Source organism: Globicephala melas, chromosome 8, assembly GCF_963455315.2.
Source record: "Globicephala melas chromosome 8, mGloMel1.2, whole genome shotgun sequence".
NCBI classification, from domain to species: Eukaryota; Metazoa; Chordata; class Mammalia; order Artiodactyla; family Delphinidae; genus Globicephala; species Globicephala melas.
Window position 1 is genome coordinate 46,032,811 of NC_083321.1, and position 19,269 is coordinate 46,052,079.

Below are 19,269 nucleotides of genomic sequence, written 5' to 3' on the forward strand. Positions count from 1 at the left end.
GGGAGATATCTGCTTCTCCAGCTTCAGACTTTGTTCAGGGTGTGATGGAGCAGGTTTCTCCCTTGGGCTTTCGCTAACCGTGTCCCTTCCCTTTCCCTTCTGACGCATCTGGACTGATCCTTCCCTGCCAGAGATCACCTCCTGCACCACTGGATCGCCCTGCTGGCTGACTGCCCCATCACCGCACACATGTATGAGGATGTGGCGCTGATCAAAGACCACACACTTGTCAATTCCTTGATCCGCGTGCTGCAGACACTGCAGGAGTTCAACATCACCCTGGAGACATCCCTGGTCAAGGGCATCGACATCTGACTTCCCAGCACCAGCTAGCAGCAGGACCCAGAGACTCGCCTGTAGCTCTCCCCCCTTCTTCCCAAAGGGACCTACGCGAGTTGTGCAGGAGATGAGAGGAGATGTACACTCACTGTAAAAAGAAAAGTAGAGGATTTTTGGAATAAATAATCTATTTTAGAGTTTATTTGCTGATTTGCTTTTTACACACTTTCATGTGAAAGAGTGATAGGGAGAGGGAGACGAGGTTGGTGCCGCTTATTTTGAAGCTGGTGCCCTCCCTCGCCGTGGCCACGCGCTGGAGCCTGCGGCCTCCCTGGACTGAGCCTGCGGCACGTGCGGGGCAGTTCTGCTTCCTCGTCCCCGCCGCGTTAATGAGGCCATTCCACATTGTTTTTAAACTGATGTTTTCTATATTAACATTATTATGGATATTTGGCTTTCACGGGCCACATACAGGTGTGCTGAGCAGGAAGCCCCAAGCTCCAATCAAAGGGATTTTTAGTAGTGCCTCTACAAGCACTGATGAGTCAGCTCCATGTCTTGTCTTTTTTTTGTCAGTATTATTTGGGAAGGAGACATGCCAGGATGTATCGTCGTGCAGAAAATCAGTTTCCTCTTGGCACACAGTTGCACAGAAGTAAACATAAGCATGTTTTAACAGGTTTTCCTTTTCTTTCTTTTATGTATTATTTATTTAACCCTCCATTGTGTGTTTTAAGTCTTTTTCTTTTTTCTAAGGAAAGAAAAAGCTGTCACAGTCTAACTGGCTATGTTATCATTGTTAAATTTATGTTATTTTGCGACTTAGAAACCAGCTGCAGTATGGCCCACTTAATAAAACACCTGAAACAGAACTGTGTGGGTCCCTGACTTTCATGGGGTATTGCGAGGAGTGGGTAGTAGAGGGTGCAGCTGGGTCTGTCTGAGAGAACCAGGCTGTAGCGTCGCCTCCCAGGCCAGGACTGCCCAGAGGGCCTTGTGTGTCCTGGGTCCTACCCACTGCGGCACCAGGAGCTTTCCTGGCTGTTTGAGACGGATGCATCCCAGGGTTAATTTCCCACTACCCAGAGGAGGAGGCTGAGGCAGAGAGGGGAAAAGACCTGGCCAAGGTTGCAAAAGTTGTCACTTGACCGAGACGGGATGGGCCATTTCTTGAAGGGTAAGAAAGACCAGGTGAGGGAACACGGCACAGGAGACCCTGTCTGCCTTCGGGAAGGAAAGCTTTTTCTTGAGAGAAGATTTGCTTTTTCCCAGGATGGCAGGTGATAGAGCTTTATAAGGGTCCTGGGAATCAGCTTCCTTTGGTTTTATTCTTCAACCAAGCTGCTTTGGCAGGAAGCTCCAGAAGTGTAGCACAATCAAGTACAGCACCTCAAGCCAATCAGTGTCCTCTTTTATGCTTCCCTGACTTTGCATGTTCTGTTCTCTGCGTGGAATGCCTCCCCTCTTGTCCACTTATGTTCATTGTTCAGGGTTTCCTTTACCACCCCCCACCCCCCACCCCGGGCACGGTTAATCATTCCCTCATTGTGCTCCTGTAGTTTCTTAGATGCTGGGACTTCCTCTCTGGGTTGTTATTACCTGCTTTCATGTTGGGCCCACTCCCTAGACTGAGCTCCTAGAGGGCGGGGAGGGTCTCTTGTTCATCTCCTTCCCTGATGACTGACAGTGCTCAGGTGAGGCTTTTTAAAGAGGTGAGGAAAGCAACTGGAGGCTTCCGGGACAGCTGCAGTGCGCCGTCCTGCCGGCAGAGGGTGTGAGCGGGTGGTGGGAGTCTTCAGGTTCTTTTGGAAGTGGGGCAGGTAGGCAGTGCCTCTGGAGCATGTGTATGTTGTGGGCCGAGATCAGAGATGACCTTAAGCCAGGTGCTTTACGCATACCTCTCCCTTTTACTCACAACTCTGCAAGGCAAGTTTAGATTATTCCCAGTTTATAGGTGAGGAAATCGAAGTTCGGAGAAGGTTAGTCACTTGCCCAAGGCCACACATCATGTAAGTAGTTTGCAGTTACCAGACTGTTTCACTCCAAGCTTGTGGCTTTTCCATTGACAACTACTCCCTTATTGGATTCGGGTCTCTGCTCAGATGTCCTTAGAGAGACCTATTCTGACCACTCTAAAATACCAACGGTCACTTTTTTCCCCTATTCTGCTTTATTTTTCTTCCTAACATCGGCAACCATTATACTAATTATTTGGTAATTCTAAATGTAAGTTTTATGAGGGAGGAACCCAATCCACTTTGTTCATGAAGTAGTAGCTGGCACAGGTTATGTACCTAGTAGGTGTCTGTGGAATACATGAATTCATTGGCACTGGTTAACATCACAGACTATACTATGGGCCAAAGTCCTTTGGTTGAATTCTTGCTCTGCTACTGGGACTTAGAGCAAGCTATGTAACTTTTCCGAACTTCAGTTTACTTACCATCGATGAAATGGGAATGGTAATAGTGGCTGCCTCATAGGTTTGTTGTGAGGACTAAATGACTCTGCATATATGCCTGGAATAGGTCAGCTGTGTGTAAATGTTGGTCATTGTTATTACCCCATTGTATCAAGCTCTGTCCTGGTTCTTGACTGAGACCCAGACTCTCTGTCCTTGAGGAGCTCAGAGGCAAGTGCTGCAGGAGAATATGACATCAGGGAAGATACTGACCATAGTGAGTTGTGCTTACGGTGGAGGATTGTCCCAAGAGTGGACATTGCATGTAGACTGAACAGCATGTGCAAAGGCATGGCGATGTGAAGGTGCCTGCCGTACTGTGAAGCTTGGGGAAGTCTAGTTCTAGAGTCAAGTCTGAGACAGGAAGGAGAGCGTATGTGTGGGCTCTGCATCCGCAAAGCGGGAGACAAGGAAAAGGCTGACAGGTATCCCAGGGCTTCGAACATTGCTGGTGCTCAGTAGACGTGGACTGAATGAAAGAATGAACCCATGCTGCAGGCACAAAAACCAAAGCCATACCACCAGTATGTGGCATTCCTTGTGCACATTTACACCTGTGAAGAATGTTATTGATGCTCTGGCCCCTCCTTCTCTGACATGAGAAATGGAAACCTGTGGTCAGAGCATAACTGCTGGGCTGAGACATGACAACTGTGTGGCCTGAACAGGTCACTGGCAACATAGGCTCATAACCAACGTGTATGGTCTACTGCCTGGCAGATTCACCCATGACCGGACCACGTCTCAGAGGAGCAAGGGGAGGATACTGTTTAGGTAACCTGGGAGTATTTCTCCTCTGCCTTCAGCCACCGGTCGAGCCGGTTAGAGTTAAGTGACCTTCCTGGATGTGGTCATGGGTCTAACTTGTAAAGTGGTCCAGTGGGTCCTGGCTCTGTGTGATGTGTGCACAGCATCCAGCACTTGATTATGTGCTTTGACGGAGGATGCTGGTGGCCTCAGTCAGCCAAAAGCAGTAGAGAAGCAACACCCTTTCCAGCAGACGCTGCTGAGAAGGTAAGTGTGAATCATGTTTTATAAATCAGGGCTCTCCTGGAACCATCTGTGTTCTGCTCCTTCTAACAGCCGATTGTGCTATGAATATGAATGTCTCACTTTCTACTGCGTTTTGTTTTATAATCTGCAGCAAACCCTTTTCGGAATGATGTGTGATATAAGAGAACAGACATGTTCAGTAGCTCAATGTTTCAAGGACACTCGAGTCAACTGCCTCTCAAGCAGCTCCGGGTAGATCAAGTGCAGTCAGTGTGCTCAGTAAGCAGCGCTTCCTGCCTCGACTTCTGCACCCGCTCTCACTCAGTGCTTCTCAGACTCTGAGATTTCAGGGACTGGTCAATAAACAAGCAGATGAACTCAGTGAATTGTTACGAAGTGAGCACCCTTGTAACCACTACCCTGGCCAGGAATAGAGCTTTACCAGTCTCCCCGGCGTCCTCCAAGCTCCCCATTCCTGTCCCAGCCGCCTCCCTCCTTCCAACTTCTTGACCATTACAGTAATGACTTCCTTGAGTTTCTTTTATTGTTTTATCACCCAAGTGTGCATCCCTACACACTATAGTTTAGTTTTACTGTTTTGTTTCTTTTTTAGACTTGATACATCTCTCTTAATCTAACGAGTTTCCTCTACCCCTTTCTTTTCTTTTCTTTACAGTTTATCTGTTGAGGAACCTGGGCAGTTTGACCTGTAGTTTTTCCACAGCCTGGATTTTGCTAGTTTCACCCTGGGGGTGCAGTTCAATGTGCTCCTTTACTCTCTGCACTTCCTGCAAATCAGCAGCTAGATCCAGAGACCTGATTTGCCTCAGGTTGGATCCCTCTGATGAAGAGACTCTAGGCAGTGTGTGCTTATTTACCAGGAGGCACCTCATGACTGGTGTTCACTTTTATTGGTGTTGGCAGTCACTGATGCTCAACACCTACATCCGGTAAGTAATTCACTGGGGGTTGCAACATGGGGATATTCTAATCTATCATTTTGTTTTCATTTATTAGATGGAATAATTTTATAAGGAGATGCTGCCCCCTCATCTATTTGATTTCTCAGTAGAGTTTGTATAGGAAAGGCAGGATAAGTGCTTAATTCTTTCCTTTTATTTACTCAACTTTTAAGACAATTAATTGGACTGGTTCCCTGCTATCCTCAGAAGGTGGCTATTTAAAAAAATTACTATGAACTTATGAATAAACATATCTGATGGCTTTCATTTCATTGCAATTATTGTCTTTATTGTCCCGTCTTGGCTGTTGGGAGCCTCTTCAAGTTGGTTGGCTCCTGAGTTGTTTGACAAGACTCTGGTGGTTGCTTTCTGGCATTTCAAGATGTCCCAAGCTCCTCTTGTACATTTTCTGTCCTAAACTTGGAATCAGCTATTTCTCTAAGAAGCCCTGGGTTTCACGTGTGTTTTACCCATCCCCTATGTATAAAGGCAGCCCTACCACCTCCTGCTCTTCAGGCTCAATTATCTCTGCCAAGATGGTGACTCCTTTCTTGTCTGCTGGTCCTCAGACACATGGAATGCAAAGTGCCCTGGTGGCAGCTGGAGCCTATAGTTCAATGCACCGGGACCTAAAGAATGTAGTTCTGTGTCCCCTGGAAAGAGTGTGCTCCCTTTGGAGATCAGTGCTTCCAACCCCACAGAACCCAGAGCTGCAGAAACAGGAAGCACAGTGTCCCACAGTGGGCCCTTGGAAGTGATGGTAAGTGTGGCCACTCCTTCTTCTGCCCCTTGGTTCCTGGAACCATGTATTCTTCCTTAGGGGCGCAGCAGCACATGAAAGTCTCTGATTTAATGAATATACTGGATCCTGAAGGATGGCACCCCACCCTTGACGATTATTGCCTCAGGTTATTGAAGCTAGTGCTTCAGTTGTGCCTTTAGTAGGCCATGTCAGGGCTCTTTGAGATTGGTAGCGTCTGGATGGTGCAATTAAAAAAAATCTATCTATCTATCTATCTGTCTGTCTCAATCACCAGTGGATCCTAACGTCACGGGCCCACTCCCTAACTTGCCTCACTGTGAAGTGGTGCGCTGGTTGAATGCTATGCTGGATGTAATTCCATACCTGAGGATCAGGTACTCTCTAAGCTTCTGGATATTGGTGCTAGCTGAGGTTCTGTGGGCAGGAAAGGCAAACATTTTCAGAATAGATCTCTATCCTTGTGAGGATGAACTGCAGGCTCTCCCAGGATGGAAGGGGCCTGACATAGCTGATTTGCCACCAAGTGGCTGGTTGGTCTCCTCAAGGAATAATGCCATATCTGGGGCTCAGCTTTGGTCTCTTTCGCTGGCAGATTGGACACTCAGAGTCAGCAGTAGCTAGATTAGCTTTGGTACATGGGCGTCCATGCTGGTGGGCCTATGCATAGCCTCCATATCTATCTTGTGACCAACTCCATTCATGTGCTTATTGTGCCAGTTCCAGGGTGGCCAGTGACAAAGTGGCTGAGTCATTTAATCTACTTAGTTTACTTCTCTTCTGTGGTGGATGCTGTCTGGTGGGTGGTGATGTGTGACATACTGGCTGTCTACTTCTAAGAGTCCAACCACACCCCTCTACCCCAAACCTTCTTGTCGCTAGTCTTCCAGACCCTTTCCTTCCAGTCCCCTGACTAGCCAGCTAGGCCACGGGCCACTGCCCAGGAATGTGTGTCCAGCCTCTTGTATACAGCTCTCCTTCCATAACCAGGGTCACAGTCTGCAGCTCACTGGGAAAATTTTCCCTTGCTTCCCACTGTCTTTCAAGGCAACTCCTGAATGTGACTGTCATGCAGCCACTGTCCTTTTTGGCTTCCACCCACATACCAAGCTGACCTACCAGCAAACCAAGGTTACCATTTCCATCTTACAATGATCTACTGCTGGCTGCACCTGACTTTATGACTTGGCCAGCTTGACAGAACCCAGTTCATAACCGGAAGTTCTTGATGTCTTTTCACTTGAGCTCATGGATAAGCATTTCATCTAAACCAGGGCCCAGGGCCAGGAGCTGCTTCTCAAAAGGTGTGTAATTCTCTGCTGTAGATGGCATGACTTTGATCCAGAATCCCAGGGGCCTACTTTGTGATTCTTTCCCTGGGGCTTGCAATGAGCTCTAGATTGCATCTTTACCCATCATTGACACTTCCAACACTATAGAGTCTGCTGGATCGTATGACCCAAATGACAGGCTATTTGCTTAGCAGCTTGGACCTCTTGTAGAGCCCTCTTCTGCTCCAGGCCCCACTCAAAGCTGGCTCTTCCTGTGTCACCAGAGAAGAATTCCTAGTTGTGGAATGTGGGACCTCCAGAGACCAAAGAGGCCTTCCAGGTGCTGAGCTTCCTTCTTTGTGGTAGAGGATGAAAGAGGCATCAATCGGTCTTTTAATTTGAAGGAGATATTCTGGCACACCCACGACCACTGGACACCTAAAAACTTCAGTGAGGTAGCAGGTCCCTGAGTCTTCATAGGGTTTATTACCCACCTACTGGAGCACGTGTCTTAAAGTCTCCAATAAACTAGCCACCTCTTGTTTTTCCCACTCAGTCACTATTTATTTATTCTTTAATAAATTCCTTAGGGACGACTCATAGGAATATTATTTCCAGAGTTCTTACATGTTTTACTTGAAGGTCAGTTTTGCTAGATATTAAATCTTGGCTCACATTTTCTCTCCTTGGATATCTGAAATACATTATTCTGTCTCTGGCATGAGTTATTACTGTCAAAAAGTCCAGTGATAGTGATCACTTTATTTCTTTTTAAAATCACGTGTTTTTTTTTTTTTTTTTTTGGCTAAATACTCAAAATGCTTTTTCTTTAAAGTTACATAATTTTACTAAAATATAACTTGGTGTTGGTTGTCCTAGGTCAATAATCTCAGGTACCTGGTGTGCTCTTCCAAATGTGAGGGGCCTTGGGTGATTTTCCTTTCACTGTGAACAGAACACCCATCTTGGAGGAAGTAAGTGCTCTGACCCAGGTCATGCTTTTTGTGATTTGACTCCAACTTAAAGTTTTAGATACCATCTTGGCATCTTCTCTGCTGATGAGATACTCCCTTAGCTCCATCTGGGCCTGCTGCCACTCTGCACACTGAGAGAATGACCTTGTTCACAGGTGGTCCAGTAGGTCAGTCTTCTGGCCTGACCCTTAAAACACCGAGAGTATTTTCATTCACTTTTTCATTCATTTATCCAACAAATTTATGAGTCCCAGTTATGTGCCAGCCACTGTTCTAGGCACTTAAGCAATTGTGAGCAAATACTAACTATTAGAACTAATAAACGAAAGATTGGCAAGGTTTCAGAATACAAGATCAATATACAAAAATAAATTGTATTTCTCTATAGGAGCAATAAACAAGCTGAAGTTAAATTAATAAAACAATTTATAATAGTATCAAAAAAATAAAATACTTAGGAACCTATAACAAAAGGGTAACACCTATGTATACTCTGAAAACTACCAAACATCACTGAAGGAAATTAAAGGAGATGTAAATAAACAGATATGCATGTTCATGGATCAGAAGACTTAATACTGGTGAGACGGCAATACTCCCTAAATTGATCTATAGTTGAATGCAATTCCTACCAAAATTCCATGTGACTTCACAGAAATTGATAAATTAATCCTAAAATTCATGTGGAAGTTCAAGGGACCCAAAATAGCCAAAGCAAGCTTGAAAAATAAGAACAAAGTTGGAGGATTCACATTTCCTGATTTCAAAGCTTACTGCAAAGCTATAGTAATCAAGACAGTGTTGTACTGGCATAAGGATAGACATATAGATCACTGGAATAGAATTTAATTCAGAACTAAATTCTCACATTTACACTTAACTGGTTTTTTAAAAAAATATTTATTTATTTATTTGGCTGTGCCAGGTTAGTTGCGGCACGCGGGATCTTCTTGTTGCGGCATGTGGGCTCTTAGTTGCGGCATGCATGTGGGATCTAGTTCCTTGACCAGGGATCGAATCTGGGCCCCCTGCACTAGGAGTGTGGAGTCTTAATCACTGGACCACCAGGGAAGTCCCCAGGCAATTGATTTTTGACAGGGTGCCAAAATAAGTCAGTGGGGAAAGAATAGTCTTTTTCAACAGATGTGCTGGGATGACTAGATATCCACATGCAAAAGAATAAAGTTGGACTCCTACCTAGCACCACATACAAAAATGAACTCAAAACGGGTTTCTGGGCAGGTAATGCTCATGTGTGGTTTCTTAGCTGGGCTGTTTCTTCTCTCCAAAGTTTTAATCAAGTAGGCATTGAGCATGAGTTCCATGTTGGTACCTTTGCTGGCTGTGATGAGAACAGAGATAAATCATACCGGGCTCTCCTCCAGGCAGCCTTCCACACATGTCCATGTGCTGTCTTTGTCAAGGGCAAAGTCCATGGACACGGTGACAAGAATAGCGATGACCATGATGGTGATGATCGCTAACGTTATGGAGTACTAACTCTGAGCCAAGCACCATTCCGACCACTTTACAAGTATTTCTCATTTGATTCCTTTTTTTTTTTAAATTAATTAATTAATTCTATTTTTGGCTGCGTTGGGTCTTTGTTGTTGCGCGTGGGCTTTCTCTGGCTGCCGCGAACGGGGGCTACTCTTCGTTGCGGTGCGTGGGATTCTCATTGCGATGGTTTCTCTTGTTGCGGAGCACAGGCTCTAGGCTCGCGGGCTTCAGTAGTTGCAGCACACAGGCTCAGTAGTTGTGGCTTGTGGGCTCTAGAGCGCAGCCTCAGTAGTTGTGGCGCCCGGGCTTAGTCGCTCCGCGGCATGTGGGATCTTCCCGGGCCAGTGCTCGAACCTGCGTCCCCTGCATTGGTAGGCAGATTCTTCACCACTGAACCACCAGGGAAGTCCCTCTCATTTGATTCTTACAAATATTATTATCCCTGTTTCACAGGTGAGGAAACTGAGGCACAAGGGAGGTGGACTGACTTGCCACACAGCTGATAAGTAGCAGAGCTTCTGAGAGAGGGGCTCTCAGGGAAGGCTTCCAGGGGAAGGGGCTGCACCTGTGCCAGGCCTGGGCTGATGACATTGATAGAGAGGAAAGGGGCAGGCGTCATGGTCAGCTGGGGCAAGGTCCTCACCTTGACTGCACTGGCCACATGTCTCCTTGGAGTCCTGTTGCTGACCTGACCACACTGGGCTCAGCAGCCCCGTGGAACTCTGGGTCTGCCGTGGCCTCCACAACCCACACTGCCCTAATGAGCATCTCCTCAGCCTGGCACAGAGCAGGAGCTTGCGGGTAGTTGCTGGGGTCCTAAGACTTGACATTTACACTTGCTCATGGCCTGAACTCCTAACTTCCATGGCACTGCTCTTACTGAAAATAATTTAATTACGAAAGCAATACAGTCATTATAGAAAATGCACAGCCATTACACATGTAATGGAAAGACAAAATGGAAGAACTGACTCTGGCTACTAATTCAAGCTGGAGGAGGTGACTATTTAAAGGGTTCTTGGTGGTCTTTTGGATATGAAAGGTCAAGATATTCCTGCTGGAAAAAGCATGTTCCACAAGGGAGACCTCACACTCTGCATAAGAAAATGAAGGACTTGAAGGATTTGGTGGTTCGCTGGAAGGTAAGGACCCAGAGTGGGGTCCTGGGCCAGAAGTGAGGGTATCCTGAAGGGACCCAGCCGCTCTGTGAGAGGCAGGGGTCAGAGAAGAAGAATGTCCGGTGAGAATCCCCCAGAAGCAGGGTCAGCCAGGACACACTGGAACAGAGATGCTCCCGCTGATTTTAAGTTGTCTACCACGCCATGCAGAGCTGTAGTCCTTCAGCAGTGCCTCATGTAAGACATCCTTTGGAGAAATCAAGGAAAAAGGACAATGTTCCATGTTTGTGTTACCTAAGGATAGAGAGAAGGAAACAGCTGTAGAAAGTGGGATGCCAGGGAAACCGAGGGCGGCAGGAAGAGGAAATCAGAGTAAACACGAGAACTAGGCATCTGGAAATTTGCACCAGTGTTGGGGGAGAGCATTGGAATTTGCATATATATATATATACTTGCTTACGTACATTTGCTATATACTTTCCTTAGTATATAAGATGAAGGTTTCAGCCATTTTAATTTAAATGTTAAAAGAAAGGGTGATCCTGCAAGGCTGGAAGACTGGGGGATACAGAGATGGCTTGGGCTACAAGATAAACAAATGGAGGAAAATAAAAATCCCACCACTCCCCACCATGTAAAGAGAGTAACTCTTTGTAAAGAGAGTAACTCCAAATATTTTGGTGTATATACCTTTAGACTTTTTTCTACACTCTTATATCGTTCTGTATCTAATTTTAAAAGTTGATTTAATGTGCACATCATTTTGAACTCTGCTTTTTTCCACTTAACATGGTATTAAGAGCATCCTTCCTTTTCAATAGATATTCATCTTGGCATCATTTCTAGGGGCTGTGTAATATCTTGTATGGGGATACCATAATTGACCCACCTGATCGCACTACCAAGGCTTAATGTTTTGATTTTAGCTGTGTTTTTATGAAAGTTAGACATGCTCATAGTTTGAAGAATCAAATAATTCTATAAATCTTGCTATGAAAAATAGCAATCCCTTACACATTCTCCCTCTGCTCAGGAGCAGAAGCAATCACTTTCACGTCCTATTAAGCTAATTACTTTCGTATTTACTCCTGTGCCTCTAAACAACTGCCTCGAATTGCTACTTGTTGATTTTTTATCTTAGGTATTATTTCTTCATTTCTTGCTATGGAAATTGAGGACTCATCTCACTTTCTTCCTATATTCCCGGGACACATCTCCCCATTCTCATGTCCTCCCGATAAAATGATATGGTAGTTTTGGCTAGATCAACATGTAAAGTTTACATTATTATGGTTATGTAAACACTGTTGACTGCTGCATGATGTAGTAAAATATGATGACTTGTCCTTTCCTCCACAAATTTTCTTTTCTCTGGAGTTGTCTTGTGTTGCAGGTTGGTGTTTCCAGAAAGCAAACTCTGAGATGGATCTTAGTGTGTAGGATGTTTCAGACAGCACTGAGGATTTGGGAGAGAAGTCAGACTGCCATGCAGGCCAAGCACAGCCCTGACCGATGCCCTGGGAGCTCTGGAGCCAGAGTGGAACTTTGGAATGGTCCCTTCAGTGCTTGTTTCCTTCCATTAATCACTAATTTAACCCCAGATCCTTGGCCAGTTGTCAGAAGCTCCTCTCAATGCATTAGTTTGTACCAGATAGTCAGTGCATTCCTGTCTTCTTAAAGAAGTCTCTCCTGGACCCTTGGACCTGCTCCAGGCTGGACTGGTGGCTCCTGGGGCTGCTGTCATTCTGGGCTCTCATTTCACCATCACCCTGGGCTTCAGGGCATCACATTGTATAAAGGTTCTGGTCACTGTACTCCCCTGTATTGGATATTCTGTTTTCCTGTGTTCCATGCTGTCTTCCTTCTTAGTTTATTCTCTTGTTTTCGTGGAGCATATCTTCCAGTAACATCCATAGAAAGTAGAATAATGGGCCATACATTTTTTTGAGATCTTACATATATGAAAATGTTGTTATTCTACCCTTACATATTCCTAGTTTGGAAAAAGATAGACTTCTAGCTTGGAAATACTTTTTCTCCATTTTAAATGCACTGCCTCATGCCTCCTAGCTTCCAGCATTGCTACTGAGAAGTCCAAAACCACTCTGATGTCTGACCTTTTGTATGAGACTTTTTTTTACCTTATGGAAGCTTGTGGGATCTTTTCTGTCTCTGATGATAAATTTTGCCTACGTGTGTGCATGTATGTGTTTTCTTTTATCCATTGTAGGCACCTGAGGGGCCCTTTCAATTCATTTGGAAATTCATGGGCTTCATTCCCAGGAAATTTTCGTAAATTATTCCTTGGCTGTTTTCCTCTCCTTTTTCTGTTTTCTTTTTCTGGAATGTCTATTATTGAGGCACTGTATGTTCTATACTTCATCTTACCACTCACTCATTTTTCCATCTTTTTGTTTTTATTTTTGGAAGATTTCCTCAGTTTTATTATCTATCACTTTTCTAGTAAGTTTTTAAAATGAAACCTGACATGTAAACAGCAAAGTGCACAACTCACAAGTATGCATTTAGCTCAGTGACTCATCAGAAACTGGAAACACTTGCATGACTCCAACCCAGGCCAAAAAATAGATGATTATTATTACCTATTATTACCTCTCATGCCCCATTCATCACCACTCCCTTCCTCCCCCCAAATCATCAGGATCCTAACTTCTAACACCATAAATCAATTTTGTTGTTTTCAAGCTTTAGCGTGCATCAGAATCACCTGGAAGATTTGTTAAAACAGATTTCTGGCAATCACTTTCTGAGTTTCTGATTCAGTAGTTCTATGTTGGAGCCTAAGAATTTTCATTTCTAACAAGTTACCAGGTGCTGCCGATGCTGCTGAGAACTACTGGCCCATTCTTTAACTGAAAACAAATGGAATCATACTGTGTGTCCTCTTTGGTGTATGGTTTCTTTTGTTCAAAATTAACTTTGTGAGATTTATCCCTTTTTTTAAAAAAATGTAGCTGAAGTTCATTCATTTTAACTACTGAATAGTATGACTGTACCGTATAGTATGAAGTTATTTATCCATTTTGCTGTTGATGGTCATTTGGGCTACTACCGGTGTTGGGTTATTGTGAATAATGGTGCTAAGAACATTCCTTTAGAGTATTTCGGTGAAAATGTGCATACATTTCTGCTGGGTATATACATGTAGGAGAGGAATTGCTGGTAGGCAGCATGTGTCAAGTTCTTTTCCAAAACAGCTGTAGCAATTTTTACTCCCAACAGCAGGTTGTGAGTGCTCTCCTTGCTCTGCATCCTACACAATACTTGATATCGTCAATCTTTTTATTTTTAGCCATTCTGGTAGGAGTGCAGTGTTCTCTCATTGTGGTTTTAATTTGCATTTCCATGATGACTGATGATATTGATTACTTTTCCATAAGCATATTGGCTATTTGGCTATTCTTTTGGATGAAGTACCCATTCAAGTTTATTCCTCATGTTTCCATTGATTTATCTATCTTTTTCTTATTGACTTGTGATGGTTCTTTATATATTCTGGATATGACTATTGGTAACACATATTGCAATAATTTCTTCCATTCTGTGGTTTACCTTTACTCTGTTAATGGTGAATTTTGATAAATATAAATCTTTGAGTTTTGTGTGTGTGTGGTGAGAGCACCTGAAATCTATTTTAAAGTAAATTTCCAGTATATAATACAATATTATTAACAATAATCATCACACTGTACATTAGATCTCTGGGCTTATTCATCCTACATAACTGTAACTTTGTACTCTTTGACCAACATCTCCCCATCTCTCCCACTTCCCTGCCCTTGGTAACCACCATTCTACTCTCTGCTTCTATGTATTCAACCTTTTTAGATTCCACATGTAAGTGAGATCATGCAGTATTTTTCTTTCATTCCTGGTTTATTTCATTTAGTGTAATATCCTCCAGGTTCACCAGTGTTAATCACAAATAGCAGGATCTCCTTGTTTCTTAAGGCTGAATAAAATTATATTCATATATTGGGGCTTCCCTGGTGGCACAGTGGTTAAGAATCCGCCTGCCAATGCAGGGGACACGGGGTCGGGTTCGAGCCCTGGTCTGGGAAGATCCAACATGCCACGGAGCAACTAAGCCCGTGCGCCACAACTACGGAGCCTGTGCTGTAGAGGCCGCGAGCCACAACTACTGAGGCCGCATGCCTAGAGCCCGTGCTCTGCAACAAGAGAAACCACAGCAATGAGAAGCCTGCGCACCACAAGGAAGAGCAGCCCCTGCTCACTGCAACTAGAGAAAGCCTGCACACAGCAATGAAGACCCAATGCAGTCAAAAATAAAATAAATTTATTTAAAAAATTATATTCATATATATATATATATATGCACACACACACGCACACACAAAGAAGACACAGAGCAAGCCGACAAAGAAACGGATATAGGAATAGATGAAGAACAAGCAATAGCAAAGAAACCTACAGCTGAAAAAGATAAATTGTAAATTATACTCTCACTATTTGGATCCTGTGTGGAGAGGGAATGTGAAATTTAAGTTACTTCTTTTGGGAGAGACTTGCCTTTGTACCAATGACAATGGCCAAGAGGATGGAATGTGCTAATTTATCTAAAACAATGAGGGCTCACTCCTGGAGATGGAATTGGGGTTGGTTTTCCAAAGCACACAGGTAGCTTAGGGGAGAGGTGGTTACTGAATGAAATGAATGAATGAAAATCTATGCATTGTTAGCAGGAGATAGTGGGTGACGGACGCTTGAGAGGCAACAAAACATGTCTACTACATTCTCCAATGAGCACAATGAGTTTAAGCCTTGACTACTCTTGGAGTCTCTGCAGCACAAATAGGTGTTGGCAGGGAAATTAATTCCCAATTTCACGGGAACTAAATAACTCTCTCTGTGATGGATTTGTTTGTTTGGTAGTCAGTGCTGACTTCCAAGTCCTTCTAGAATGCCTTTCTGCACTGCGTAAGCTAACAAGCTAAAAAACTCCAGCATAAACAGCATTTCCAGGCTCTCTTGCAGCTAGGGTCCTGGATGTGACTTACATCCTGCCAGTGAAATGTATTCATGTGAGATTTGAAAAGTAGGAACGAGGCAGAAGCTATCTTCCAACTGCTTCTGGTTTTGTTTGTTTGGTTCATGAACAAGGCTTTGGAGATAAGCCTAACAAACAATTTCCAGGTATTGAGAAGCAGTTGCTGTGATGGCAGCCTCCTCCACTTGATTCTTAAGAGTTTAAGTAACTTGTTCAAGGTTACGTAGATAATTAAACAACAGAGTTCAAGCTCAGGTGTCTGAATTCACAGCTATTTGGAGAGTTCTCGAGGTTTGCCCCAGTTGAGCAGAAGTAGTGGCAGGTTAGGTCTGGGAATTGTTCCTGAAGGCCCAGCTTAGGGTGCACCCCTTCACTGCTTCAAAACATTTTGTTAAGTGCTTAGTTCTTTCTGTTATATACTTTCAGGCCATTTCAGTTTCCTGCACTGAAAACTTCTCACTAACATAATAGTAGGGAAACACCCTTCTGGGATCTGGACAGAGCTAGCTTATCTCCCCAAATCCCAGGTTTCCTAATTATAATCACACCATGGGTATGGATTAATTAATAATTAATTAAATTAAAGTTTCTCCCAACAAGCAGGGGCAAGTACCTGTGCTTTGGCACAGCTGTAGAAGAGCCTGAACAGAGGAAGTCAGGAAATAGGGCACCAGCCGGGCTTGGCTTCCGTGGGTCCTGCCTCCACCGGGTGTGTGGGGAATGAGAATCTCTTTTACTATGTGCCCATTTTTACTATGTGCCAGATCCTGTGCTCTGTACTTCACAAACATCATCACATCCACGACTCAACCCTGCAAAGCAGGTATGATTACCCTCAGTTTACATATGGGGAAACTGAGACTCCGAGAGATTAACGTGACCTGACCAAGATGCTCGGAGTTAACATCCAAGTCTGCCTACATACTCAGCATATACACATTTACATTTTAAAAATTCTTCTCCTAATTATAAAAGTAATATATGTTCATTGTAGAAGCTTTGTCATCATCCCTTTAGTGTCATGGTAGCGGGATGGAAGCAAGGGCTACTTTTTCTACAAATGAATTTACATAATTGTAAAGTCTCTGCTTCTTCTATTACATATGCTGTCCAGTTTTTGATATAGGATATATGAACTCTATTTTCTTTCTTTTTCTCTTTCTTTTCTTTTTAATTGAACACTGGCATGAACAATATTTCAGAAATAAATAATTGACACACTGACTTGTGTTGACACATTAATAAATGAAAGGGCATAGCTAGTTACCTGCAGTAAAATTGCAAAATGGATAATTGAAAGGAATCACAGGTCACATCTTAATTTATAATCTTATTAATAGGCTATATGAGCTAATTTAAAAGGATTACAGCATCTCTGTATCAGTAATCTTATATGATCATTTTAACGACTTACCAAAGTGTGTGTATTTGCATGTGTGTGTGTTTTGGTTGCCCATTCTCTTCCCACAGGCTTTAGGCAATACTTAAAAATGTGGCTACAAGAATTTAGAAGATGTTATCTGTTGCCTGTTTAGCCTAAATTGGTCCAGGATGATGACTCACTGTAATCAGGTCTCAACATTTTGTAGGCAGCAGGAGAAATTCACTTACACTCTGTGGCTGAAAATGAACTATGAACAAACCTCATATTGAAAATTTCCATGATTTTCTTTTTTTTTTTTTTTGCAGTACGTGGGCCTCTCACTGTTGTGGCCTCTCCCGTTGCGGAGCACAGGCTCCGGACACGCAGGCTCAGCGACCATGGCTCACGGGCCCAGCCGCTCTGCGGCATGTGGGATCTTCCCGGACCGAGGCACGAACCCGTGTCTCCTGCATCGGCAGGCGGACTCTCAACCACTGCGCCACCAGGGAAGCCCCCATGATATTCAAAAATGTTTGGGATCTAGACTTCATTCAATTTTAATTTAATTTGGTGGTCATGACAATAAAAACCACCTCTACTCCAGTCCTCCTCGTCTTCCTCCGCCTCCTCCTCGTTCTATGGCAATATAGTTAAATGGTTCAACCACTAAAAAGTATAAAGACACAATCACTGAAACCTCCCTCCCATCCTTGACCTCCATCTACCTAGCCATCTTCCTAATTTCTTATATATCTTTCTAGAAATTCTTTATGTATATACAAGAAAATACAAATTCTTGTGTTTTTTACACAAAATATAGCAGAACATACACATTGTTCTGTACTTTTTTTTTTCATTTAAAAGTATATCTTGGAGAGCTTTTCATATTAGAACATATAGAGCTTCCTCCTTCCTTTTTATAGCTATGTAATATTCTATTTTATGGAGGTCATATAATTTATATTTCTGCCTGGGGTTTTTCACCATTTTAGTTGCTTCTAATCTTTTGCTGCTACAAACAATGCTGTGATGAATAGCTTTGTGCATATGTCATTTTGCACATGTGAGAGTCAACATATATTAAATATGTTCATTTATTTAATTTAAATAGATGTTTTAAGACTGCTTTTTGTAGAACTTATGTCAATATACACTCCCACCACTAATGTTTGAAATGCTTGTTTCCCTAGACTTGCCATGAAAATGTTATCAAACTTTGGATTTTTTGTTTCGTATGTTTAAGATTAATTTATATTTCTTTTAATTCGTGTCCTTTCCCCATTTTCTATTGGGTAACTGGTCTTTACTTATTTATATCTAGAGGCTCTTTACATATGAAAGAGATTACTCCTTTGTAATCTAATATGAAAACATTTCTCCCAATTTATTATTTATTTATTCTTTGACTTTACTTATAATGTTTCTTAAACACTAAAGTATTCTCTTTTGTATGGTTGAACTTATTAATCTTTTATGGCTTCTGGATTTGGGGTGACAGAAAGACTTTCCTTACTACAAGATGAAAGGTATTTTCTCATTTTTCTTTTAGAACTCTTGAGGGTTTTTAAAAAGTTAAAAAAATTTTTTTTGGTCATGCAGCTTGCTGGAGGGATCTCGGTTCCCCAACCAGGGACTGAACCCAGGCCATGGCAGTGAAAGCCTGGAATTCTAACCACTAGGCTGCCAGGGAACTCCCTGAAAGTTAAATTTTTTATTCATTTGAAGTTAACTTAGTGAGGCAAGAGGAATGGATTCAACTTCATTGTTGTCTAAGTGGCTACCCATTTGTTCCAGTACCGTTTATTTAGTGGTCCATATTTTTTCCAATGACTTGAGATGTCAGCTTTATTATATTGTATCTATGTATGATTTTGTGACTATTTCTGGATATTATATTCAACTCCATTAGCCTATCTGTCTGCATTACACTGTTCTGATTACTGAGGCTTCATAATATCTTTTAATATATGTAGTGCTGATCTACCTCCCCTGCCATTGCTCTTCTTTTTCACACTTTGTATCACTATTCTTGCTCCTTTCTTTGTCTATGTAAATTTAGAATCAATTTATCTAATTAAAAAAGGTGTATTGGGGGATTTCCCTGGTGGTCGAGTGGCTAAGATTCCATGCTCCCACTGCAGGGGGCCCGGGTTCGATCCCTGGTCAGGGAACTAGATCCCACATGCCACAACTAGGAGTTCACGTGTCTCAACTAAAAATCCCACACGCAACAACGAAGATCCTGTGTGCCACAACTAAGACCTGGCGCAGCCAAATAAATAAATAAATATTTTTTAAAAACTTATTGGATCACATTAAAATTTGAATTAAGTTATGGAGAACTGACATTTTTATGATGTTACATATTTCTGTCCAAGAGCATGTTATATTTCTACTTGTTCAAGTTTTCTCTTGGATAGTGTTTTCCTGTGAAATTATCTGGTCCTGCTGCTTTTTTAAAGAGGTAGGGTAGGGCTTCCCTGGTGGCGCAGTGGTTGAGAGTCCGCCTACCGATGCAGGGTACACGGGTTCGTGCCCCGGTCTGGGAAGATCCCACAT

At 43.0% G+C, this 19,269-nt stretch overlaps 1 protein-coding gene across 3 annotated transcripts in view; it reads left to right on the plus strand.

The window, feature by feature from the left end:
• Positions 1-1,151, plus strand: part of DENND5A (DENN domain containing 5A) — a 106,630-nt gene extending 105,479 nt beyond the window's left edge. For all 3 annotated transcript variants that reach the window (XM_070046146.1, XM_030831337.3, XM_060303527.2), the window contains one exon: positions 132-1,151. In XM_070046146.1, the coding sequence (XP_069902247.1) occupies positions 132-211 (80 nt within the window). In that variant the 3' untranslated portion in view covers positions 212-1,151. The remainder of the gene's footprint in view (positions 1-131) is intronic.
• Positions 1,152-19,269: the final 18,118 nt, after the last annotated feature.